The sequence below is a fragment of the Nelumbo nucifera genome, chromosome 5 (assembly GCF_055504915.1).
Source record: "Nelumbo nucifera cultivar China Antique chromosome 5, China Antique-T2T, whole genome shotgun sequence".
NCBI classification, from domain to species: Eukaryota; Viridiplantae; Streptophyta; class Magnoliopsida; order Proteales; family Nelumbonaceae; genus Nelumbo; species Nelumbo nucifera.
Window position 1 is genome coordinate 24,339,126 of NC_142653.1, and position 26,438 is coordinate 24,365,563.

Genomic DNA, 26,438 nt, shown 5'->3' on the forward strand with positions numbered 1-26,438 from the left:
TTATGTACTTATCACGCAACTCTTGAGAATTTTCCATGTGGCATCTTCGTTGGGAAGGTTCTTCCATTGAACGAGGCTTTCTTCCACGAAGGTGGATCCTTTCTTCACCCAACGGGTATCCAGAATGGCTACCGGTTCTGTGACAAGTTCTCCCTCCTCGTTTATGGGTGGTAATTCGGTGCTAGTGGCAGTGATTTCGCCCACCTGTCTTTTGAGTAGGGAAATGTGAAAAACTGGGTGGATGCGCGAGCCCTCGGGAAGTCGAAGTTTATAGGCCACCTTGCCGATTTGTTCTTCAATTTGGTATGGCTCATAATATCGACTGGCCAGCTTGTGATAGGTTCGCCTATGAACAGTCTGTTGTCGGTACGGGTGGAGTTTGAGAAAGACTAGATCGCCCACCTGGAATTCCACGTCTCTTCTTTTAGAGTTAGCCATTTGGGTCATGCAGTTAATTGCTGCATGTAGGTTTATTTTGAGTTGCTGCAAAATGGCATCTCGAGAGAGCTTGGCTTGATCTACCTCTTCTACCAGGGATGTTCCACCTTGGTAATTTGGAATATGAGGTGGTGGTCTTCCATAAAGAGCTTTAAAGGGCGTCATTCCGATAAAGGAATGGTAGGTGGTGTTACACCAAAATTCTGCCCATGGGAGGAAGGAGCTCCACTTCCTCGGTTGTTGGAAAATAAAGCAATGAAGATACTGCTCTAGACAACGATTGACCACTTCAGACTACCCATCAGTCTGGGGATGATAGGCGGAGCTCATCTGCAATTTGGTATCGAACATCTTGAAGAATTCCCGCCAAAAGTGGCTAACGAAGATAGGATCTCTATCATTAACGATCGTCTTTGGCATACCGTGGAGCTTCACAATTCCTTCTACAAACCTTTCGGCTACAAATTTTGCCATATAGGAGTGTGGTAAGGTCAAGAAATGAGCTAATTTAGTGAGACTGTCTACTACCACAAAATAGTGGTTTTGCCTTTGGAGGGTGGTAGACCTTCTATAAAGTCCATGGTGATGTCGTCCCATACTTGGCAGGGAACGGGTAATGGTTGTAGCAGTCTGGCCGGGGATAGAGTGCCCGCCTTATTTTTTTGACAAATGACACAAGAGGCTACATATTGTTGAATATCTCTATACATGGAGGGCCAATAGAACTGCTGTGCCATACGCTTGTATGTTCTGAGTACCCCTGAGTGTCCACCATATGGGGATAAGAGTGTCCGCCTTATTTTTTTGACAAATGACACAAGAGGCTACATATTGTTGAATATCTTTATACATGGAGGGCCAATAGAACTGTTGTGCCATACGCTTGTATGTTCTGAGTACCCCCGAGTGTCCACCATACGGGGAGTCATGAAATTCTTGTAAGAGGGTAGGGACGAGGTTGGACCGAGGGGGAATCACGACCCAGTTTTTGTAACATACCAGTCCATTCTTCCATGTGTAAGGAACTCCAGGATTTTCCATTGCAAGCTTGCCGATGTGGATCATGTAGGGGTGGGTGTTGGCTTCTTTCTTGATGGTGTCCCACAGAGATGTTTGAGGCATATAGAGAGTATTAATGCTAGGACTGCCTAGTACTCTCGATAGAGCATCTGCAACAGAGTTTTCCCGTCCAGGCTTGTAAATGATCTCATAGTCGTACCCGAGCAGTTTGGACACCCATTTTTGTTGTTCCGGTGTCCCAATGCGTTGCTCCAAGAGATACTTGAGGCTGCGCAGATCGGTCTGGACGTAAAATTTTCAGCCCAACAAGTAAGGTCGCCATGTCTGTATTGCCTGAACAATGGCGAGCATCTCTTTGGCATAGGTGGACCAAGTTTGTTTGTTGACGCCTAGAGCTCGGCTCATGAATGCTATGGGTCATCCCTGTTGCATCAATACTGCTCCAATACCTGCCCCGGAAGCATCTGACTCAATGATAAAAGGCTCCTCAAGGCATTGCCAGTGTGGGGGTCGTGGTCATTGCTTTCTTTAAGGCTGTAAATGCCTCTTGGGCTTCGGTGGTCCAGCGGAATTCACCCTTTTTGAGAAGATTAGTGAGGGGTCGAGCTATGATACCATAGTTGCGGACGAACCTCCTGTAATATCCTATAAGGCCTAAGAAGCCGCGCAAGTCAGTAATATGAGTGGGTTGAGGCCATTTAAGCATAGCCTCAATTTTCCCTTGGTCTACCTTGACCCCTTGGGAAGTGACAATGTGACCCAGATACTCCACCTCTGGCTGGCCGAATATACATTTACTAAACTTAATAAAAAATTGGTGATGCCTTAAAACCTCAAAAGATGTTCTAACATGTTCAAGATGCATGCTCCAGTTGGGACTACAAATAAGAATATCATCAAAGAAAACTAGCACAAACTTTCGGAGATAGGGACGAAAGACTGAATTCATAATAGCCTGAAAGGTGGAAGGTGCATTACACAAGCCAAAGGGCATAACCAAGTACTCATAGTAACCATTGTGTGTGCGAAATGCCATTTTATGAATGTCCCGTGGGTGGATCCGTACCTGATGGTATCCGGATCGTAAATCAAGTTTAGTAAAGAAGGAGGCTCCATGTAGCTCATCTAGCATATTGTCAACCGTTGGAATTGGAAATCGATCCTTAATGGTCATGGCATTGAGTGCCCAGTAATCGGTACAAAAACGCCAAGTCCCATCCTTCTTTTTAACTAGCAAGACAAGGGAAGAAAAGGGACTTGTGCTAGATCGTATTAGCCCCAACCGTAACATGTCTTGTATATGTTTTTCTATTTCAGCTTTTTGGAAATAGGCATACCTGTACGGGTGGACATTGACGGGTTCCGTTCCTTCTTTGAGATTGATGCAGTGGTCGATCTCTCTCCACGGTGAGAACTGTGTGGGCTCTTGGTAGAGATCTTTGAATTCGGCCAATAATTGCTGCATATCCGGGTGTAGTTGTGGTGGTACTTCTTCCGTGACTGCTTGGAGACAGACAGTAAATAATGAATGTCCCTGCTTAATCCCCCTTGAGAATGCTTTGAAGGATATAGACTGAATCGGTTGGTTGTTGACCCCCTTCAATAGTCGGTGTTGGTTGGCCCAAGAAAACTCCATCGTCATTTTCTTCCAATCACACGCCACTGTGCCCAATTGCTCGAGCCAATGGATTCCTAGTACCATGTCCAAACCAATCAATGGTAAAGAATAGAGTGTTAAAGTGAACGCGATGCCTTGTAGTAAGACTTGCACATTTTCAAATCTTCCTCGGCACTTAAGGGGTTCGCCATTGGCTATTTTGACATTGAAGGGCTCAGTAGGCACGACCGGAAAGTGCAGCAGTTCGACTATTCGGTCGTTGATGAAGTTATGGGTGGATCCACTATCAAAAAGAACAATCAGTTCATGTGATTCTACCTTGGTCGTGACGCGCATGGTTCTAGCCACCGACCATCCCGTAAGGGCATGGAGTGATAATTCAGGCTCCTTGTGCGGGTCGGTGAAGCTTTGTTCGTCATCCTCTGATTCATTGTCGGTACAGTCTCTAGCGAGTAGTAGCAGCTACGGCCCCTTGCATTTGTGTCCGGGCCCAAATTTCTTGTCGCAGTTGAAACATAGACCTTGAACACGCCTCCTCTGCATTTTTGTCCAAGAAAGACGTTTCAATGGTGGAGTCGCCTTCGTCTTTGTCGGCAAAGAGTCGCCGATGGTTCTGGTGGCTAGACGCAGAGTCTTCTCATGACGACGCAGCTGTTCATCCTTCAATCGCGCCAGGCTGATGGCTTCCTTTAAAGATTTTGGTTTGAACATCCGAATTCCATCGGCTATGTCTGTTTTGAGACCTCCCATGAACATGCCCACCAACGCCTTTTGGGTCCATCCGTGCACCCTATTGCCCAATCTTTCGAACTCCATGGCTTCCTTTAAAGATTTTGGTTTGAACATCCGAATTCCATCGGCTATGTCTGTTTTGAGACCTCCCATGAACATGCCCACCAACGCCTTTTGGGTCCATCCGTGCACCCTATTGCCCAATCTTTCGAACTCCTTCTGATATTCCCACAGAGACCCCGTTTATCGTATTTTTGATAACGACTCATCGAAGTTTTCGTAGTCAATTGGGCCAAAACTAGCCCAGAGCTCTTCTACAAAAATCTTCCATGTTACCTCCTTCCCGTCGTCGTGATAAGTTCAACGTAACCATTGCCACCATTGGTTTGCCTCCCCTTCCAAATGGAATGAGGTGAGCGATACTTTCTGGGGTTCCTCGGTGTGCTGGTATTTGAAGAACTGGTCAACACGGGCGAACCATTCGGTTGGGTCATCACCGGAATACTTGGGAAACTCGAGCTTGGCTAATTTTGAGGAGAACATGGGTCGTGCTCTTTCTGTGTTGTCACGAGAAGGTCCGGAGGAGGACTGTCCACTGCGACCATTGGCGTGGCTCAGAGATGGTTCCTGCCGAGTCAACAAGGCTTCGGACATCCTACTAATAGCTGCCTCGAGCTGGTGTAACTTGTCATTAACCCTTAACTCGAGCCTACTCAAATTTGCTTGGAGTCCCCCGAGTCAAACTTCCAAACTCTCAATTCTTTCTTTGTTAGTGGCCATGGTGCCTAGCTCTGATACCAATGATAGGTTCCAGTCAAAGATAGAGAGATAGAGTATTCTACTTAGGGTGAGAATAAGACCACAAGAGTTTATTAACTTTCAACTGCCCCCATCCATGTGGTGGGATGGTGTTTAAATACAAAAGGTTCTAACTTCCTACCACTGAGATAGTCTCAAAGTAAGGGATTAACTTTCTAACTACATGGCCGATCACTATGCCATCTCATACTAACAACTTAACAAGAATAACAAACTAACTTATTTGGCCGATTCTCATGCTAAGACCAACTAACAATTAACAACTTAACAACCTAACTTTTTGACCGATTCTTGTGGCTAGCACCCTGGCTTCCTTGACCGATTCCTACTCTATTGGGTTGTTGCATAGGCCATGCATGATGGGCTGATTTGCATGGGCCATGCATGTAGGGTTTTTTTTTTTTTTAGTCCACATACTTTGGATTGCGCGTAAGCACCCTGTTTGACCTTCGCGATCCATCAACCATCTTCAAGAGATGTATGACTCCAATTCACGGCGAGTAGAGAGTGAATAAGAAAAATGAATAGAAAATCCCGAGTGCTTCAAGACGTAAAAGTCCCTACTAACACGCCTACACAACAGTTTCATTAATAACTTAATTTTTCTCTTGTTTTATTTATTTATTTATTTATTTTGACGTCAAAACAGGGACTCTGTCCCATCTCTTTCTGGGCGGATAAATCATCCTTCCTGCAACCATCGATTGAAGCTGATTCATTAGGTATTCATACTATGGGCTGTCATATTTGGCAAACCTTGAAATTAAACTCATTGAATAACCACTTAAGTATCGTCTTGACGTCCTCCATTAAAACTGAGCAAACGCCCAGCTCCTTGATGAAATTTAGACATTCCATCGTAGCCCATTCTTCAGATTACACTACTGAAATAGGTGGGAGTATTAACTGTTCATAGGCAGGTGGGAGCTTTATGGATTTATGTTGCTTTAGCCATTTAGCGTAAGCTTCATAGACATTCCATTAAATCGTAATTGGCAGTAGCACTTGGGAGGGGAGGGTATTATAATCACCAATAATTAGTTTGTCTGAATTGGGACGGAAACAAATCTCAGTTCCTCACCCAGACCCGCTACTTTAGTCGTTCCATGAATGATATACTGTAGCGAGACTCAGGTTAAGAAGATTGGTTTAATGGATCGGATTATGGATACTCCGACCCGAGTGTGACCATCAAACCATTTTACTTTTGGCCCGTGTTTGGTCTAACCATAATTGTTACATGAATCGGTTCAGTCCTGCCCGATTAATTATACAATTTACTGATTGATTATTTTTAGTTATGGCTATTCTAATAAATAATAATAATCACTAATTATTATAATTAGTTTAGCTGAATTAATTATAAATAATAAATAATCATTGACAAGTATGGTCAGACCAAGCCGGTTTAATTTTTAATTTACTTCAATAATTAGTAAACTATTATTAATTATTAAATGGGTTCATTTATGATATTCGCCAATGTTTTAAAAACTAGCCCGGAAATGGAATCACTTTGGCCACTGGTTTTTGGGTTAGTAGTTCGTTCGTTTGCTTCAAATGGATAATTTGTTCCAATGTAAAAAATAAAAAATAAAAAACTGTCAAAACCATTGTCCGAGTCGAATGGGTCAATGGTTCAATTGTTTGGATCAATAGGTCGCTAACCAAGTTAATGGATTTTGTCCCATATACGGGTTAAGGGTGATAGAACCGATTGCCTCAACGGTATTCGAGTTGAATGGTTTGATTGTCTGGATCAACGATGGTTTGAAAATCATGATATTCATCATAAATATAACAAAATATTTAATTTATAAAAAAAATAGTTACCAATTTGTGAATGAGTATCCACTTCAAACAATTCAATGATTATATAGTCTGAATCCAAGGTCCTTTGACCAAAATCAACTATATTTTACAAATTAATGGGTTAACCGGTAATTAAACGAAAACAAATACGACCAATTTTCCATTGAAAGAGCTAGCTCAATGATCTTTGAGAATATTTTCTACAGGGGTCAAAATCTAATTAAACCAAAAAATCAACTATATCTTACAAAATAATGGGCTAGGTGGTAATTAAACCAAAAAATATGATCAATTTTCCATTGAAAGAGCTAACTCAATGATCTTTGAGATTTTTTTCTATAGGGGTCAAAACCTGATTAAATAGATGGGGATGGGAGAATAAACATGAATGTGGCTTTGGGGGGCTAATCATTGGGTGAAGGTGGGGGAGAGGGGAATTTTACATGGAAAGGGAAAGGAGTAGTATAACTGGGGATTAGGGTTCCTCAGGTTGCCCTAGCAACACCCTTTGTCTTTGAGGTTGCTTTACCCGTTGCTTATATTAGAGTGATAGAGCATTTTCCCTCCTATATTCAAGAAAAAAAAAAAAAACTTGGGATGGATTTGATTTAGCTTAATCTAATTAGGAATATTGTCATAAAACTCCTACTATAAATATACTTGACAAGCCCATACATCACACGAGTTACGATTAATTTTATTTAAAACATTTTACATCAATTAAAAGTAATTTTTAGTTCACTTCATTAATAACATAATATTTTAGTGGTCAAAAAATAATTTATAATATTTTGATCATTTTTACTTAATTTCATATTCGAATAAGATTTCGAGCCTGATCCTAATATAATGAATGAATTTCAATGCATGTGCCTCTGTTTCATTGGAGGGTTGTAAAAGTTAAAACCATCATCTAAACTGCGTTTTAATTTCCTTCACCAATGTGCCTGTGTTTCATTGGATGGTTGTAAGGGAATGCATCAATCACAGTCGTACCAATTGTGAACTCTATTGTTTCAGATAAAGAAGGGCGATCATTTCTATCCGAGCCCACAATAATAGAAAAGCTTTGACCATTCACAACTCCATATAAGTTTTGATAAATATAATCTGATTGATTATCACTATCATGATATTGTTTGATTGATTACAAGTTTTTCCTAATATCATATCCTTCTTGTATTGCAGTCAAACTGGTATATCTATATATATCAGGCAGTTTGATTAACCTCTGGTTTTTTCTAAGTTAACTAAAAAGATTCTTTAATTTTTTTAAAAGTATGGAAGCAAAACTGAATTGATATTTTTTGGTTTGGTTTGGTTTGCTTTTTATGTTTATTGTTTTTTTATAAGCACCCTAGCAAAAAAGATGTTTTGGGAAAAAAAATATTATCTGAGCTATCTTACGTCAATTAAGAACATGTCATCGTACATCACAGAATTATTAGCAGAACCAACTCTATCTTCAGTATCATTCATTGAGGCTCAGTTTAGAAAGTATGCAAATAAAGTATAAATTAATGCATAAAAAAATACAAGATTTTAGTCAAGGAGATGCATCATTAGCAATCTCCAAGAGACAGCGACACAAATCCTCCGGGTTTGAGAACATGGCCATATGATCTGCACCATCAATCTCCTTCACCTGTTGCACAGGATTATTCTCGATCATCCAACGTTGAAATTTTTCAGTAATTATTTGATCCTCTTTGATGACAATGTAAATGCGCTTAACGGAACCATATCTCTCATTTGAAAACGCCTTGGCCTTTGATAAATCTTCTAGGAACACGGAACCCCTTCTCATCAGCATCATTCCCAGGCTAAAATCCTGTTCCATCATGATCGATCCAGCTCTATATTACTTCTTAATTTATTAATCCCATTAGAGACTGTAATTTCAAATCAAAGGAACTAATAATTGAAGATGCTTGAGATTAATTAAGGATATAATATCAGAGTTAATAATTAATATAAATTACGTACCTGTGGGGAGCATAGATGATAAAACCTGGACAAGTCCTTGGGGCCAATTAATACGGATGGTGCAGGCTTGCCAGAGTTATCTGACGATGAAAATTGAGTATCTAGCCACGCCTCTGCTGGAATTTTCTCAAAAAGCTTTTTATTATTTTTATTTTTATTTTTTATCACACACAAACAAACAGGTAAAATGTTACCAAATATCTATTAATTAATAATCCTTTTTACAAAAATAATTTTGGTAGAATTAAACCAGAGTTTAATGTTGACCCCACATCGTACGGGGTGAATGAACCTGCCATTGCAAATACAAATTAATGCTTGAAAACCAGTCCACAGCTTCAACTTGGATTCATTTGATAGGAGTTTCAAGTAACAGCCCATAAAAGTTATCTGACATGATCAGCGGCCTTCAAATAATATCCTGTGCAGATATCTTCCGCCTTAAATTACAATTCTCCAGCCAAGTATTTCATTTCAATAAAAGGTGATTAGGTGAGGCCTTAATTAGAAGAAACCAAGCAGATCCACATTCATAGTCCAGATTCCAGAGACGGGATCTCTTGGAGTTGGAAGCAAAAACTCTGAGAGCACAGAATTCAGCATTACATCGGAAATCCCATCACCAGTGATCATTGCTCCACGTAGGGAAGAGGATGCTTATCTAAGATTGAAAGCTCCTCCCCCACCAAGACCACGAGTTACGTTGTCTTAATATATATAGGCAAAAGGAAGACAATAATACCCTTTTCTCTTTTTAATTAATAACCAAGCTCGGAATTGCAGATTAACGAATTGAAGTAGGAGAAGGAAAGGAAAGGGAGTGAGTACCTGATCCAACACATAAGAGGGTGGGTGCGAGCTATCCGGCATGAAAGCTGTGACGAAGATGGCTGTTGATATTTTGTGTGGGAATTCCTCCATAGCAACACCAAGACTAAGTCCACCCAAGCTGTGTCCTACCAGTATCACTTTTTCTTCCGGTGGGATCGACTTCATCAAATCTGTTAATGGCTCCGAGTACTCTGCCATTGTTTGAATCTCCTCGATTTTCTTCGTGTTTATGCCTGATGCCGAAAGGTCGAGGGCCGTCACCCGATGACCCTCGGCCTCCAGCATAGGTTTAACCTTATACCAGCACCAAGCTCCATGGCACAAGCCATGTATCAGAACGAAATGCTTCTTCATTCTCTCAGAGATGGAGACTTGGAGAGAGAGAGAAGGGGGGGGGGTGACCTGTATTGGTGTTTGTTTTAGCTGGATCCTCACTTTTATAGATAAAAAATGGGTGGTAGGCAAGTTATATGGATTTTTCATCCTTACAAAAATGTCCTCACCCCGTGCTCACAATTAGTGGTGACAATCAGCCGAGTTTTTACAAGTTATGCGGGCTTAATTCGGTTTAAACCAACTTCGAACCAAGTTCAAGCCTAATTGATAGGCTCGTTTGCTAATCGAAACAAGTTTGAGCTTAATAAAGTTCGGCTCGTGAGACTTACGAACCTAATCAAACTTCTACATACATACATACATATACAATATTTTTATTTATATATAATAATAATAATAATAAATAATTATTATTTTTTTAATATCAAAGAAAAAATAACTTTTTATATATAATTTTTTACTTTTATAAAGCATTTGACTCAGTCAAGCTCGAGCTTATAAGCTTTTCACTCGAGCTCAAGTCTCTAGCTCAAACCTCATAATGTCTTAGTGAGCCAAGACTGAGCTTATGAGCTTTTTCACTCAAATCGAAGTCGAGCTCAAGTCTCTAACTTGAATCGAGCTCGAGCTGAAACTCGAGCCTTATCCTATCTTGACGAACTGAACTCAAATAACTAGCTATCGACTGAGCTCGTCTCGGCTCAAATCCACCTCTACTCACAACACTCCACTATTTTTGAATATCTTAATTTCCATGAATTAAAACTAGGGGTTCTTGTTGTTGATAAAGGCAACTTTTGGCCCCAAATATCAATAAAAGTAATTTTTTTTAATATAATCTCCAAAATAGGTTACATTTTTTAAAAATATCAAATCAGGGCAAAAATCCTATTCACCTTCTTCTTCCTTCGAACGATTCACGCGATCAGGACCTTATAGATCTCATCGTGCAGGTCTTGACACAATACCAACGATACTTGGAGGAGAAATCCAGAGCGGTTCACAGGGACGTGTTCCTCGTATTGTTGCCCCCTTGGTTCAGTTCCTTAGAGCAGGCCTTGTTCTGGATTAGCGGATTCAGACTTGTATTGACCAAAGTGCAGAGAGAGGAGACACTTCTCTTCGACTGGGAGGTCGGAAATTCCTTCGAGGTTTACTGGGGTGTCAGCTGTTGCTCGACTCCGATTGTTCAGCTAGCTGATTGTCGCCCTAGTTAAGGGCTAGGGGCTCGACGTGCTCATGTCGGCCCTAGTCCTCTGACACCCCAGCGAGGCGGTCACCTCGAGAGGGACCTCCTGCTCGGGGGCAGACTTCTTCTATACGCTGAGTGAGGTGGTCCAAACGATCAAGGACTGCCTGAAACTGCTCATAGGTGACCAGGTTCTGGTTGTTCCTAGTTCTTCACACCATAACTTTTGAACTTAGGAGGACTTAGAGATTTTCTTCGTGTGAGTTTTAGGGAATCGTCTCAACAATGTTTCCCACAAATGGCGTCAATTTTTGTTGCCCAGATTAGTCGAGGGCAACAGGGTAATTTCGCTCCCAAGTTCCGAAGGCAAGCTGAAGGTTTTGAGGATTCAAAGGAGGGTAAGCCAAGGCCGAGGAATGTAGACCGAGGCGAGATGCTCCCTTCGTGGAGTAAGGTAGAAGTCGAGGACTACAAATCGTCGGCTTGGTGACGAGGTCCCTGGAGATCCGAGATACTACAAAACAAGAGATGTTAGAAGCCTCGGGTGGAGACCCGAGGCGAAGGCTCCAACGCTCAAGTTAGCACGAGGAGTAAAGTGGGGGAAGGTGCAAACAAGGTCTCGGTGGTGGTCCTTGGATGCACTAGATCCACATGAGTAAATGCTAGTGAAGCAAGGTAGGTGCAAGAATTTAATTCAAGGCATTGGAAGTAAATGAGGGAGCCGGATCAAGATTCTGGGATCTGGATCTCTTGTCAAGGGAGAGTTACCTCATATTTATACTTGAGCGGTCCGGAGGCAGGTGGAGAGGAGAGTTACCTCATATTTATACTTGAGCGATCCGGAGGCAGGTAGAGATGAATGCATCAGATGAGAGTCATACGAAGTCAGGCAACAGATCCTTGTGAGTACGCCTAACTGCTCCGCGGTTGGCTTCGTACGAAGGCAGCAAGGCTCCCCCTATTGTGGCTGGCGTTGTCAGGCATTAGTGGGCCGGGCCTCTCAACCGTAATAGGCTGGGCCTGGCTAGCCAACATCAATTTGGTTTGTAGTGGGAATATCTCTCGTACTTATTTGTTATTATTCAGAGGAGAAATTTCGAATGCACAGTGAATGCGACTGTGAGGCGTTTGTTTGCGAGGAACTAGCAAATCCCATCACGTTTTTTGCACGGTCCCACCAACCGCAAAGCATGTTGATGCTGTATATGTTCCCAATGCAGTTGGTGTGTGGAGTGCTTTGTGAGGAAAAGTATCAAGATTCATAATCCATATAATATGAACCGGATTTGTTAGAAGCAAGAACTCTGAGATCACAGCATTCACCCTCACATCGGAATCATGTGTTTGGAGCTGAATGCCTATGCTGTGCTTTCAGAGTGTTGACATTGTATTTACTTTCACGAAATTCTGTCACCACTGCTCATGGCTTGCTCTGCATTAAACAGGAGAGCATGCTTATTTTATATATATATATAAGAGAGAGAGATTTCTTTTATATTGACAAACGGGCATTTAATCAAGCTCAGGGTGATATAGTGATAATGAAGGACTTTTGATGAATAAAATGATATATAATGATAAGGAAGAGAGTCGCATTGTATACCTGGGCTAGGGCTAGAAACCTAGAACAGGAAAATCAATTACACAGCTCAAGGGGTATTCTCCCCAAAAAACATGGGGGTAAATGAACCCCATAAACCTTCATGAAACAGTGAATCGGCTACTTGACTGGCCTCTCAAGTAGACCCCCATGTTTCGAGCAAGGTTTGGCTCAATGCAATGGCTGTTCAATAGGCTGTAGAACCAATGATCCATGTCATTATTTAAATACATAGGACTTGTACCTTTTACAGTGAGGCCTATGAATTTATTACAGACGAGGAACCTCGTCATTGGTTCCAACTAACCCGAATTTGTTTTATCTTGCCTGTCAATGCACAAAAATGTGATCATCAAAGTTAATTCAGCGACTCCACGGGAAAAGTAAAAATGACGTCACGGATTAAATTCCAACTTAATGGTTTCTGCGTATATACATTTTAATCTTGGCCCACATCTATTTCATCATTCGAAGGTTTTGATTTTTCTTATCTAATGACTTAAGATTTTAGGTTGAACAGTGCTCGGATGATCCATAGCACAAAAGGACATGTTGGATATTTATTTCACATTCAAAACAGTAGATGAACTATTCCACATGATATAAGATAGACAAGGAATGGTATTCAATCTAGCAGTTTTTTTGGTGAACATGGTTTTAAGACAACATATATAATAATATTATATATGTTGTCTAGGCCCAGCTCAGATTAATTATGGCCCAAGCCAGGCCCGGCTTTTCACCTATGATAAGGGCTACAATCTAGGCCCAGCTCAGATTCTGAGCCTAAGACTTTTTTTGTATAAATTTATTTTGTACATATATAATAATATTATATCATAATTTTCATATAATAATATGTAAATATAAAATAACATAAATACATATGCGGGAAAATCTATGATGCAGGAAAGATATGATATGGAAAAAGTTTTGATCAATCAAAACTCACCCATGAATTTTGATAAATAACACCTGATTTACTACCAAATTTATGATTTCAATTGATTGGTCAGATGTCTTTTGGATATCATGTCTTTTCCATATCATAGAACCCTACATTTTGAATATTTATAGATCTGCAGTGGAATTCAGAAATCTGCATTAGGTCTGTCCGTGCTTCTCCAAAAAAAACAATTATTTATTATGATAAAAGTCAAAACATGAAAATATTTTTATCCATGTATAATTACGGGAAGGCCAACAACCCCATACTAAAACAAGCTGTGTCATTAAGTCAATGGGCCTGTATGTGTGCCCTCTCATTAATCCTACGGACCTATTGACCAGTTATGGCATATAGCACCTTGCCCATATGGAGTATTTATAAGTAAAAAGACAAAATTCAATCTCTATCATATCTTTAATGTATCATAAATTTACTACATTTTTAAACGAGTTGAAATCAACTGCCAACAAAATATGTTCCAACACCCTATTAACTTGGTCTCACATCGCATATCTCACTGCGAAACACCACAAAAGTTGGATTCATCATATATGAGCTATGCGGAATCAGATGATGTTGATAGGTTGTTGGAACATGTTTTATTGGCTGGTGATTCAGAATCTTTTCAAATGTCATACTAGCACGTTAAATAACATTTATCCATAGAAGAAGTGAAAAAAAAACCTCAACAACAAACTTTATGAGACCCGGTGTGTCATAACAAGGAACACATAGGAGGGGTTGTGTAGTAGAAACTAGCAAGTTCATTTCTTATAAGACTAGTGCAAGACATTGCACTATGCATACCTTATATTATACACATTGTTTGGATTTTAATTTTATGACCTACACTGAACCTAAGGCAAGTATTCACTTAAAGTAATATAGATAAATAAGTGAATAATACTCCACCTAATAGCATTTGCCTGTTTTGATTAGTCAGAAAACAACAAAATAACCCCTCGATAAATGACTAATATATTAGTCACAAAGCTGCAAATTTGTCTCAAGTTGGGAAGCTGGTTCTTTTAAAATCGGCCCTTCAATCCATTCCTAATCATGCCATGTCTGATGTTTCACTTCTGTTGGACTTGAATGAAAAAAATTGTTAAAATTCAAAGGAAACTTTGGTGGTCTTTTGGAAAGAATTCTAAAGGTTTTTCTTGGACAAATTGGAATCAGTTCTGTTCTCCTATTTCGTATGGGGGATTGGGAGTTTGGAAAGCTAATGAAATAAATGTTTCTTTTCAATTAAAGTTAGCCTGGATTTTTATAAACCGAGATCACAGCCTGTGGGTGAAATTGTTGAGAAGTAAATATGTGCATTCTCATTGCATTTTTCCCTATACTGAAATCTAATTATTCTAGAGTTTGGAAAAGTATCTATAAATCTCTTTTTCTTCTCAAGAATAATCTAGTTTATAAACTGTCTTTGGATTCTCAGGAGAATATTTGGAATGTGCCTTAGATCCAAATTGGTGAAAGTTTTATTGTTCCTATTGGCCACGTTATTCGACAAGATGTAAATATCATGTTCAATAACCTTTTTGATTCGGAAGGAAATTGGAATTCCCAAGCAATTTCTCATTATCTTGGAGAAAGTTGGGCGGCTCATGTTTGGAATGTGCATATTTTTAGGAATTTTCAAACTGAAAGGTTTTGTTGGACTTTAGCAAAGAATGGGGTCTTTGAGTTTGAAGAATGCTTATCTAGCTATATGGCAAAGAAGGGAATTCCGATTACCTTTAATGCATGAGAAATTAATTAGGAAAGTTTGGAAACTAAAAAATTGCTCCTAGATATAAGTTGTTTGTATGGAGAGTGATCCATAACTTTGTTCCAGTTAATTCCTTTATGCATGTGAGAGGACTTGATGTTTTTATTCCCAGTGTCTTCTGTGATGATTTAAATGAGGATGTTTTTACATTTGTTCTTTAATTGTCCAATTGCTAGGGCTCTGTGGTTCAACTCTCCTTGGAATGTGAGGACTGAATTTTTTTTCTTACACCTAATTCGACTAACACTATTATTAGTATTTTGAATATTTTTTATGTAGGTATGGACAAAGCTAAGGTACTAACTTGGATGGCAATTTTTTGTTATTATGTGTGGATTGCTAGAAATAATTTTATTTTTAGAAACCAAACCTGATTGGTTGATAAATTGATATCTACTATTCGTGTGGTTTTTGAGAAGTCTTTCTATCTTTTGGGGGCAATTTTCTCAGAGGGACAGAATGGACAACTTTCTATCTTTTGTTTTCAAGAATTAAATATATTGTTAAAACTGGTAATATACCTGCACAAGCTATGACGAGCATGGCTAAATGTTGTGAAAATTATATTTTTGGGAAGGTGACCCCCCTCCCTGGTTGAATTGTGATATAGATGTAAATAGTTTCTTATAATAGTATATTTTAGCCATTAAAAAAATAATATATAGAAGAAAAAACAAAACATTACATCAACTGTGTTTGATTTAAAATACTATCAATTTGTATTAAAATGAGCAAGGTTTGATGTAGAAAGAGGAATGGTACCAAAAAAACAATTCAAGAGTAAAAGCATATAAGCACTTGACCGGTAATAGTGGGACAATTATTTGTTTTTTTTTTTTTTTTTTTGAGTGTTATGTAATTTTTCTTCAAATAATAGTAGGGCAATTATTTGGGCTGGCTAGGGTTTGAGGATTTTATTTAAAAAAAAAAAAAGAAATTTGAATGGCCCCAACCCCGTATCCCACTTGCATCCTTACACTGCAAATTTTCTAGAATAGAAAATTTAATTTCAAAAAAAATCCTCCTTTAAACTGAAATAAAATAATTTTATTTAAAAGATATGATACTAGAAAAATTTATTAACCAATCAATGGATTTTCATCAAAATTCACGAAAGTTTATGATTGATGAAATGCTTTTCAAGTATGGCATCATAGATATTTCCTTTTTTTGATAAATAGTCACATCACCTACAGTACCAACAGTGTAGTATGAATAAGATACAACACCTGTCATAGTTGGAAATTGGAATAAAAGTGTTGGAGAAAGTTCCTAATACTTGTCAGCTATCTCCTGTAAACAAAAGTAAAACTCAAGAGGCTTTGAGAGCATAACCATATGATCAGAACCCCTAATCACTTTCACCTCTTTGGTTGGATAATTATCTATCATCCACCACTGGAAGCTTTCGTCCATCACTTTATCTCCATCACATACCACAAAAACCCTCCTCACCGATCCATACCTCTCCTCCGATAACAATGCTGTGTCTTCATTCCATAAATCTTCTCCGAACAAAGCCGCCGGTCTCACCAGCAATGTACCCAGCGTAACATCCTATAACATTATTCCATATGACAAACCCATTAATTTTTATATTGATCAACCAAATCGTGTCGTTTGTCTTGTTTATGGAAATTTAATTAGTACTTACCTCCGGCTGGCAGCAGTTATACATTCTCGGTGCCAAATACTCCGGGCCAAATGTTATTGAAGTCGGAATAAGGCTCTCCGGCCGAGGACCCAGAGTAAAATTTATTCCCGATAAAGATTCCGGTGGCGTTCTTCCAAATAACTGACGATCAGAATTCAGAGGGGAGAAAGTGAAAAGGGATATTTAAAATTTTGATTTGTTTGTTGCAGGTAACAACAATTAAGAATTCACCTCTTGTAGAATGGCTGCAGGAGGAGATGCAGTGTTGGGCATGATGGCGGTGGCGAAAACAGCGACGGAAATCTTCCGGGAGAAGCTCTCCATGGCTAGGGAAATAGCTATGCCGCCGAGACTGTGACCCACAAGGATCACCCTTTCTTCTTCAGGGAGAGCGGCCATGAAGTTCATCAGAGGTAGCACGTATTCGAAAACCGACGCAATCTGATCCAGCTTCTTTGGGTTGACGCCACTGGCTCCCAGATCTAGTGCTGTCACTCGGTAACCTGCAGATTTCAGCAACGCCAGCAGTTTGTACCAACACCATGCTCCATGACCAGCACCATGAACCAGAACAAAATGCTTCGAGCCACCCATTAATTAATCAATTGCTTGCTTCTGCGGTTTCTATTCTACTTAATCGAATTCATTTGCTATTTGGATTTGCTATAAATATACTAGCATTTTCTCACACCGGTCTCCTCTTCTCTCTTTTTTTACACATTTGAAAAATTATTATCAAAATAAAAATCAAAACTTTTATAGAATCCCAAGTCTGATATATCTTAATTATCTTCTCAAAAGTACATAATTATCTTCTCAAAGTACATAATTATCTTCTCAAAAATCCTCTCTTATGTCTTAATTTTCTCTATTAAAATTTACAGAGAAATACGGATACATCCAATGCAGATCTCTGATTCCCACATGCACAGATATAAACAATCAAAACGTCCAAAAACCACACCTTATGCATCCATACCCGCCTGTGAATTGTCATCAATTCCGAATTGGCACCTACCCCAAATATACTTTGAACCTACAAATTCTGACAATGGGGGTATGGGTCATTATCCCTAAAATTTATCATTACTTTTCTTCAAATCATTCTTAATCCCCCCTCTCACCTCTTTTAATTTTACCTTTTCATGTTTCAAAATTAAAAAACCTCTTATGTCTTAATTTTCTTTACTAGCGGGGGAGCGAAAACTAAATAATAGAAGGGGTCATTTACTAAAATAACCCTTATAGTTTCATAGATTTACTAAAATCTACCATATAGTAAAAATTTTACTAAAACACCACTAATAATTTGCAATCGATTTAACCAATCTTCCATTAGATGACAATGGAAAATGATAGTGTTAACCCTAATTTTCATTTAAATAAATTTAATCAAAAGAAAATAAAAATAAAAATACTATTTTTGCCCTTTATAAGACACGGACAACCACTCTATTAGCTATATTTGGTTAGTTTTGTTTTCTATAAAAAAAAAGTGTTAAGTGTATTTTTTGGAATAAAAAATCATGGGTCTAATGGCAAAACAAACACTCCTTAATGAAAGGTTGATTAAGTAAATAAGTTCTAAAATATATGGGATGTTTTAATAAAATGAAAACTATAAGGTAGGTTTAAGTAAATATGTAAAACTATACGATTTGTTCTATTAAATGACCCTAATGGAATCACATAAGAGTAAACAATTGTTTTATATTTTCAACTTTTTAAATAATTAAAAATTATGCATATTTTATATACTACTTTTAATAAATTTTGTATAATACAAAAATAACATTAATTATTTTCAATTAGGTTTATTCATCAAACTGATGAAACCGACCAACCCAAGTAATCGAATTCATTTGCTATTTGGATTTGCTATAAATATACTAGAACGAGGAGTGTGGACTGTGGAGGGATCTCTCTCTCTCTCTCTCTCACCATTTTCTCACACCGGGTCTCCTCTTCTCTCTTTCTTTACACGTGTGAAAAATTATTATCAAAATAAAAATCAAAACTTTTAAATTATTCTATCATATAGTCTGATATATCTTATATATTTTGTAGAATCCCAAGTCTGATATATCTCAAAGTACATAATTATCTTCTCAAAAATCCTCTCTTATGTCTTAATTTTCTCTATTAAAATTTACAGAGAAGTACGGATACATCCAATGCAGATCTCTGATTCCCACCTGCACAGATATAAACATTCAAAACGTCCAAAAACCACACCTTATGCATCCATACCCGCCTATGAATTGTCATCAATTCCGAATTGGCACCTACCCCAAATATACTTTGAACCTACAAATTCTGACAATGGGGGTATGGGTCATTATCCCTAAAATTTATCATTACTCTTCTTCAAATCATTCTTAATCCCCCCTCTCACCTCTTTTAATTTTACCTTTTCATGTTTCAAAATTAAAAAACCTCTTATGTCTTAATTTTCTTTACTAGCGGGGGAGCGAAAACTAAATAATAGAAGGGGTCATTTACTAAAATAACCCTTATAGTTTCATAGATTTACTAAAATCTACCCTATAGTTAAAATTTTACTAAAACACCACTTATAATTTGCAATCGATTTAACCAATCTTCCATTAGATGACAATGGAAAATGATAGTGTTAACCCTAATTTTCATTTAAATAAATTTAATCAAAAGAAAATAAAAATAAAAATACTATTTTTGCCCTTTATAAGACACGGACAACCACTCTATTAACTATATTTGGTTAGTTTTGTTTTCTATAAAAAAAAGTGTTAAGGGTATTTTTGGAATAAAAAATCATGGGTCTAATGGAAAAACAAACACTCCTTAATGAAAGGTTGATTAAGTAAATAAGTTCTAAAATATATGGGATGTTTTAATAAAATGAAAACTATAAGGTAGGTTTAAGTAAATATGTAAAACTATACGATTTGTTCTATTAAATGACCCTAATGGAATCACATAAGAGTAAACAATTGTTTTATATTTTCAACTTTTTAAATAATTAAAAATTATGCATATTTTATATGCTACTTTTAATAAATTTTGTATAATACAAAAATAACATTAATTATTTTCAATTAGGTTTATTCATCAAACTGATGAAACCGACCAACCCGAGTAATTGAATTCATTTGCTATTTGGATTTGCTATAAATATACTAGAACGAGGAGTGTGGACTGTGGAGGGGTCTCTCTCTCTCTCTCTCTCACCATTTTCTCACACCGGGTCTCCTCTTCTCTCTTTCTTTACACGTGTGAAAAATTATTATCAAAATAAAAATCAAAACTTTTAAATTATTCTATCATATAGTCTGATATATCTTATATATTTTGTAGAATCCCAAGCCTGATATATCTCAAAGTACATAATTATCTTCTCAAAAATCCTCTCTTATGTCTTAATTTTCTCTATTAAAATTTACAGAGAAGTACGGATACACCCAATGCAAATTTCTGATTCCCACCTGCACAGATATAAACATTCAAATCATCCAAAAACCACACCTTATGCATCCATACCCGCCTGTGAATTGTCATCAATTCCGAGTTGGCACCTACCCCAAATATACTTTGAACCTACAAATTCTAATAATGAGGGTATGGGTCATTCTCCCTAAAATTTATCATTACTCTTCTTCAAATCATTCTTAATCCCCCCCCCCTCTCACCTCTTTTAATTTTACCTTTTCATGTTTCAAAATTAAAAAACCTCTTATGTCTTAATTTTCTTTACTAGCGGGGGAGCAAAAACTAAATAATAGAAGGGGTCATTTACTAAAATAACCCTTATAGTTTCATAGATTTACTAAAATCTACCCTATAGTTAAAATTTTACTAAAACACCACTTATAATTTGCAATCGATTTAACCAATCTTCCATTAGATGACAATGGAAAATGATAGTGTTAACCCTAATTTTCATTTAAATAAATTTAATCAAAAGAAAATAAAAATAAAAATACTATTTTTCCCTTTATAAGACACGGACAACCACTCTATTAGCTATATTTGATTAGTTTTGTTTTCTATAAAAAAAAAAGTGTTAAGGGTATTTTTTGGAATAAAAAGTCATGGGTCTAATGGCTAAACAAACACTCCTTAATGAAAGGTTGATTAAGTAAATAAGTTCTAAAATATATGGGATGTTTTAATAAAATGAAAACTATAAGGTAGGTTTAAGTAAATATGTAAAACTATACGATTTGTTCTATTAAATGACCCTAATGGAATCACATAAGAGTAAACAATTGTTTTATATTTTCAACTTTTTAAATAATTAAAAATTATGCATATTTTATATACTACTTTTAATAAATTTTGTATAATACAAAAATAACATTAATTATTTTCAATTAGGTTTATTCATCAAACTGATGAAACCGACCAACCTGAGTAATCGAATTCATTTGCTATTTGGATTTGCTATAAATATACTAGAACGAGGAGTGTGGACTGTGGAGGGGTCTCTCTCTCTCTCTCTCTCTCTCTCTCTCTCTCTCTCTCACCATTTTCTCACACCGGGTCTCCTCTTCTCTCTTTCTTTACACGTGTGAAAAATTATTATCAAAATAAAAATCAAAACTTTTAAATTATTCTATCATATAGTCTGATATATCTTATATATTTTGTAGAATCCCAAGTCTGTTATATCTCAAAGTACATAATTATCTTCTCAAAAATCCTCTCTTATGTCTTAATTTTCTCTATTAAAATTTACAGAGAAGTACGGATACACGCAATGCAGATTTCTGATTCCCACCTGCACAGATATAAACATTCAAAACGTCCAAAAACCACATCTTATGCATCCCATACCCGCCTCTGAATTGTCATCAATTCCGAATTGGCACCTACCCCAAATATACTTTGAACCTACAAATTCTGACAATGGGGGTATGGATCATTCTCCCTAAAATTTATCATTACTCTTCTTCAATTCATTCTTAATCCCCCCTCTCACCTCTTTTAATTTTACCTTTTCATGTTTCAAAATTAAAAAACCTCTTATGTCTTAATTTTCTTTACTAGCGGGGGAGCGAAAACTAAATAATAGAAGGGGTCATTTACTAAAATAACCCTTATAGTTTCATAGATTTACTAAAATCTACCATATAGTTAAAATTTTACTAAAACACCACTTATAATTTGCAATCGATTTAACCAATCTTCCATTAGATGACAATGGAAAATGATAGTGTTAACCCTAATTTTCATTTAAATAAATTTAATCAAAAGAAAATAAAAATAAAAATACTATTTTTTCCCTTTATAAGACACGGACAACCACTCTATTAGCTATATTTGGTTAGTTTTGTTTTCTATAAAAAAAAAAGTGTTAAGGGTATTTTTGGAATAAAAAATCATGGGTCTAATGGAAAAACAAACACTCCTTAATGAAAGGTTGATTAAGTAAATAAGTTCTAAAATATATGGGATGTTTTAATAAAATGAAAACTATAAGGTAGGTTTAAGTAAATATGTAAAACTATACGATTTGTTCTATTAAATGACCCTAATGGAATCACATAAGAGTAAACAATTGTTTTATATTTTCAACTTTTTAAATAATTAAAAATTATGCATATTTTATATACTACTTTTAATAAATTTTGTATAATACAAAAATAACATTAATTATTTTCAATTAGGTTTATTCATCAAACTGATGAAACCGACCAACCCAATCAACTCGACCCGAGTTGGTTGGTTTTCTAGTATTTTAGGTCGGCTTTGGTTGAAAAATTTCTTAATTCGAAAAAGTTGGATCAATTTCACTTTGGCCATTTGTAAACCAACCAAAATCGAACAACCTAACCATGGATATATATTAATATTTTATATTTTAAATATAATTTTTAATATGGAAAAGTGGAAATTTTCTCATATTTCTTAGTCTAAAATGTTTTATATCATAAATCTAACTTTTAAATTTATTTTTTAATAATTGCACAATAATTTTTAAAATTAAATTTAATTTTTAAGTTTAAATCTTTTGAACCGACTAATGAAACCAAAAAATCGACCCAAACCGATACAACTTGAGTGGGTCGGTTTTCACAAAAAGTCAATCGGTTTCTGCTTACCAACTCCCCAACCTGACCACATCAATTTGGTTGACCAAATAGCCTACGACCGAACCGAACCAACTCATGAATACTCATAATTTCAGTTAAATTAATAGTCACATCTCTAATAAATAGCAATAATTTAATCTCCAATAGTTATTGAAATTATATAGCAAAAATACACAATTATTGAAAATATTGAAAATGAAAATAATACAATAAGTACTAAAAATATATTAACTTAGTCAATAAATAGTATAATCTCAAATAATAGTTTAATCTCTAATAAATATTAATCAATAAGTTATAACAAAAATACAATAAATTAAATTTAAAAACTTCACAAATTGTAGTTTAATCTCCAATAATTATTGAAAGTTTTCTACTAAATAAAAAAACAAAATAAATTTCTACATAATCATTGAACATACATTTATCACAAAAACAACAAATAATTACTGAAATACAATAAATATTAATTTTAGTATATATTATTATATAATAGATACAGATTAAGAGTTTAAAATTATTATTAATAAATATTAATTTTTTTGAAAGTTATTTTCTCGAATTATTACTTGATATAAGTGAAATTATTTATTTATAATATTATGTAAAAATATTAAATTATTATTAATTTCAATATTATGTTATAATTATTTTTCTACTTTTTAGAAAATTTTAAAATTTATTACATAATTCCTTTATTTTAACTATTTAAAATATAGTTATGTTGAATATTTTGTTATTTAAAATACCCAGTCATTTAAATACTTAAATAATATGTAAAATATTTACATTTTAAAATATTAGTTATATATGGAATTTAATTATCCATAAAATCATAATTTATACTATTATTACAAAATTTCATCATTAATTTTGTAATATATTAAATTATTATTAACTTCAATATTATGTTATAATTATTTTTCTTCTTTAAAGAAATTTTTTTAACTTATTACATAATTCCGTTATTTTAACTATTTAAAATCTAGTTATGATAAATATATAGTTATTTAAATATTTAAATAATCTATAAAATTTTTAAAATTTTTTTATTTGAATTTTATTTATTTAAAGCTATTACATATTATTAAATGTTTGAAAAACATTTAAATTGATGATCTGGAAAAACATAATTTAAATTGTTAGAACATAATTTCGTGATATATTTCATAAAAATATAAAATTATTTATCAGATAATTTCGTTATTTTAACTATTTAAAATATAGTTATGATAAATATTTAGTTATTTAAATATTTAAATAATCTATAAAATATTTGAATTTTTTTGTTATTTGAATTTTATTTATTTAAAAATATTATATATTATTAAATATTTTAAAAGCATTTAAATTGATAATCTGGAAAAGTATAATTTAAATTCTTGGTACATAATTTCGTGATATATTTTGTAAAAATATAAAATTATTTTTTGTGTTTTTAATAAATATTTTAAAGTCATTATATAATTTTGTTGGAATATTTAATTAACTCTTAAATTTTTTAATCCAAACTTTCTTTAGTTAGATATAGATAAAAAGTAGGGGAGAGGATAAATAGGAATTAGAGATAATTTAGGAGAGAAGCTCTCTACTAAATTAGAGATAATTGTGGAGATAAATAGGAATTAGAGATAATTTAGAAGATAAATAGGAATTAGAGATAATTCTGGAAAAAAGTGGGGGAGGTAGTTTAGAATAAATTTTAGAAGAAATTATTTACGTTATTAGGAAAGTGCATCTCATTGGTTGTTCAAAAAATGACATAGAATAAAAAATATACAAAAATTAAAGGAGAAAATTTATTGACCGCTTTATTTTAATATATATATATATATATATATATTAGAATCCATCATTATTCTTTTTCTAGTAAAATTAAATCATTTTTAATTCTCTCACCTGATCCCCCCCCATCTCTCTCTCTTACTTAATATTGGGACTATTATTTAAATCCCTTATTTCCTACTAAATACCTTTGAATTGAAACACATTTAACCCTCTGATAGATAGAACATGGGTATATAAATTAGATGAATTGGCTGGATTAAAGGCGAGCCTAAAGAAGACCTTTGGCTTGACTAAATTTAAATTTCTATTCAACCTTATGCATTTGCAGTGGAGTGATGAATCAACACCCGTGCAGTAAAAATATTGATTACCAAAATGCCCCAAACATTAAACCTCGGAAAACCAGTAAACTTTACTTGGACGGTTGGACCATTCCGTCTTTTGAACTCTATTATTAGCAGATATTTTGAGAAAGATTGCGTAGATAGAGACAGAGTGAAGTCTAACTAACTAATCAGCCCAATGGACATTGGAAAGTGAAACTCTTCCGAGTTCCGGTCCCAGGACTGTCTGTCGATGATATGGGTCAATCTGACAGACCCAATTAACCAATCCAATCTGACTTAATGGGTACGTTGTTCTGGGTTTGAGTCCTGATTATAGATTGACTAGGTTCAGAATCGAACTTTTGTTTTTGGATCCGAATATTAAGCACATCAAAAAATCCCCCAACATTCTATACAAGCGTTTCATCATTTTAAATGTAAAAAACTTCACATAAAATGTCTAAAATTGTCATTTTATGATGAACAAACAACTTTTTGGATATATGGTCGTATTATAGAGAGGTATGGCCTATTAATTAAAATCCAGGTCTTGTCAAGTCCGACCGGAATCGGAATCAGAACCTCAAAGTTTTCAATTCTGCCCCTGTTAAAAAAACTTCCATATGATGACATCTTTAAACTGGTTCTGTCATATAATTAAACCGGTTCTGTCATAAGAACTTCCATATGATGACATCTTTAAATCAAATCATCCTCGCTAGCAATTATGATTTATGAATTATATCTAATAAAACATGAACAAATTCATGGTAGTTCACAGTACCTAAATATTGCATCAAACAAGAACAAAACTCACGAAAACAAAATTGCCATGCCACTTGAATGAGTGCCTGAAATGTCAAATTCAAGATGAATGCAAGAACGATCAGATTCTGGGGTGTGAAGTTCTCTCCGCACAACCACATTAGACCTTCATGATTCAGATTTGAAAAGTACTATACTGAACTTAAACTCCAGAATTCTTAACTTCCACCAGTACCTGCATGGATGTTGAATATCATATACAGCATGACCATTTGCATTACTTTAGTTATTGCCTTTTACTGGCACATCTGCAGGATCATAAAATATGACCCGGTACTCTGGAACAGCAGCAGTGTAAGGATTGGAAACAGATGTATCATCCTCATCCCTCAGCAGGCCATACCAACTCTCGCCTATAACAACAATAGGTGAAGCCATGCCAAACATTTTAATACAAACATAATGAAGAAAGTAAGGATGAAGCAGAAAAATATATCAATTCAAAAAAGCAAGAGAAATTCGTAGTACCATGCTGCAATGTCATCTTCAATACACTGATCATCATCTCCAAGGCCCACAGGGACAAGTCGTTTCCCACCTATTAAAGCAAGAAAGCTTTATAAGAAGTCAAGATAAGAGCTATAGATTTGACTGGGTAGATAATACAAAATTTCATATATTGAATATGATGGAGGGTGATTTGGCCCGACCTCGTAATAAGGGG

At 35.5% G+C, this 26,438-nt stretch overlaps 3 protein-coding genes across 4 annotated transcripts; all 3 read right to left on the reverse strand.

Moving 5' to 3' along the window:
• On the reverse strand, positions 1 to 603 carry LOC104595968 (uncharacterized). The gene has a single exon (XM_010256915.1). The coding sequence runs from the start codon at positions 601 to 603 to the stop codon at positions 1 to 3; it is 603 nt and encodes a 200-aa protein (XP_010255217.1).
• Positions 604 to 7,880: 7,277 nt separating this feature from the next.
• Positions 7,881 to 9,670, reverse strand: LOC104595862 (salicylic acid-binding protein 2-like). 2 transcript variants are annotated; one of them, XM_010256799.3, is made up of 3 exons: positions 9,254 to 9,666; positions 8,426 to 8,560; positions 7,881 to 8,270 (listed from the first exon to the last, which is right to left on the reverse strand). In XM_010256799.3, exons 1-3 carry the CDS (start codon positions 9,608 to 9,610, stop codon positions 7,986 to 7,988), a joined length of 777 nt encoding a protein of 258 aa, XP_010255101.1. In that variant the 5' UTR covers positions 9,611 to 9,666; the 3' UTR covers positions 7,881 to 7,985. The 2 variants fall into 2 exon arrangements, with proteins under 2 accessions (XP_010255101.1, XP_088743375.1); XM_088887249.1 differs by lacking the exon at positions 8,426 to 8,560 and having other exon boundaries at positions 9,254 to 9,670.
• A 6,583-nt stretch (positions 9,671 to 16,253) lies between these two features.
• LOC104595863 (methyl jasmonate esterase 1) lies at positions 16,254 to 17,490 on the reverse strand. Its single transcript, XM_010256800.3, has 3 exons — positions 16,993 to 17,490; positions 16,762 to 16,902; positions 16,254 to 16,664 (listed from the first exon to the last, which is right to left on the reverse strand). Exons 1-3 carry the CDS (start codon positions 17,353 to 17,355, stop codon positions 16,380 to 16,382), a joined length of 789 nt encoding a protein of 262 aa, XP_010255102.1. The 5' UTR covers positions 17,356 to 17,490; the 3' UTR covers positions 16,254 to 16,379.
• Between the last annotated feature and the right edge of the window lie 8,948 nt (positions 17,491 to 26,438).

Excerpts from the sequence above, each read along its gene's own strand:
- LOC104595863 (XM_010256800.3), bottom strand. The coding sequence starts at position 17,355 with ATGGGTGGCTCGAAGCATTTTGTTCTGGTTCATGGTGCTGGTCATGGA. Across the intron at positions 16,903-16,992 it reads CTGCAGCCATTCTACAAGAG|TTATTTGGAAGAACGCCACC; the intron begins GTGAATTCTTAA and ends TCTGATCGTCAG. Across the intron at positions 16,665-16,761 it reads ATAACTGCTGCCAGCCGGAG|GATGTTACGCTGGGTACATT; the intron begins GTAAGTACTAAT and ends ATAATGTTATAG.
- LOC104595862 (XM_010256799.3), bottom strand. The coding sequence starts at position 9,610 with ATGAAGAAGCATTTCGTTCTGATACATGGCTTGTGCCATGGAGCTTGG. Across the intron at positions 8,561-9,253 it reads CCTCTTATGTGTTGGATCAG|CTTTTTGAGAAAATTCCAGC; the intron begins GTACTCACTCCC and ends AATAATAAAAAG. Across the intron at positions 8,271-8,425 it reads ATCATCTATGCTCCCCACAG|GATTTTAGCCTGGGAATGAT; the intron begins GTACGTAATTTA and ends ATGATGGAACAG.
- LOC104595968 (XM_010256915.1), bottom strand. The coding sequence starts at position 603 with ATGACGCCCTTTAAAGCTCTTTATGGAAGACCACCACCTCATATTCCA.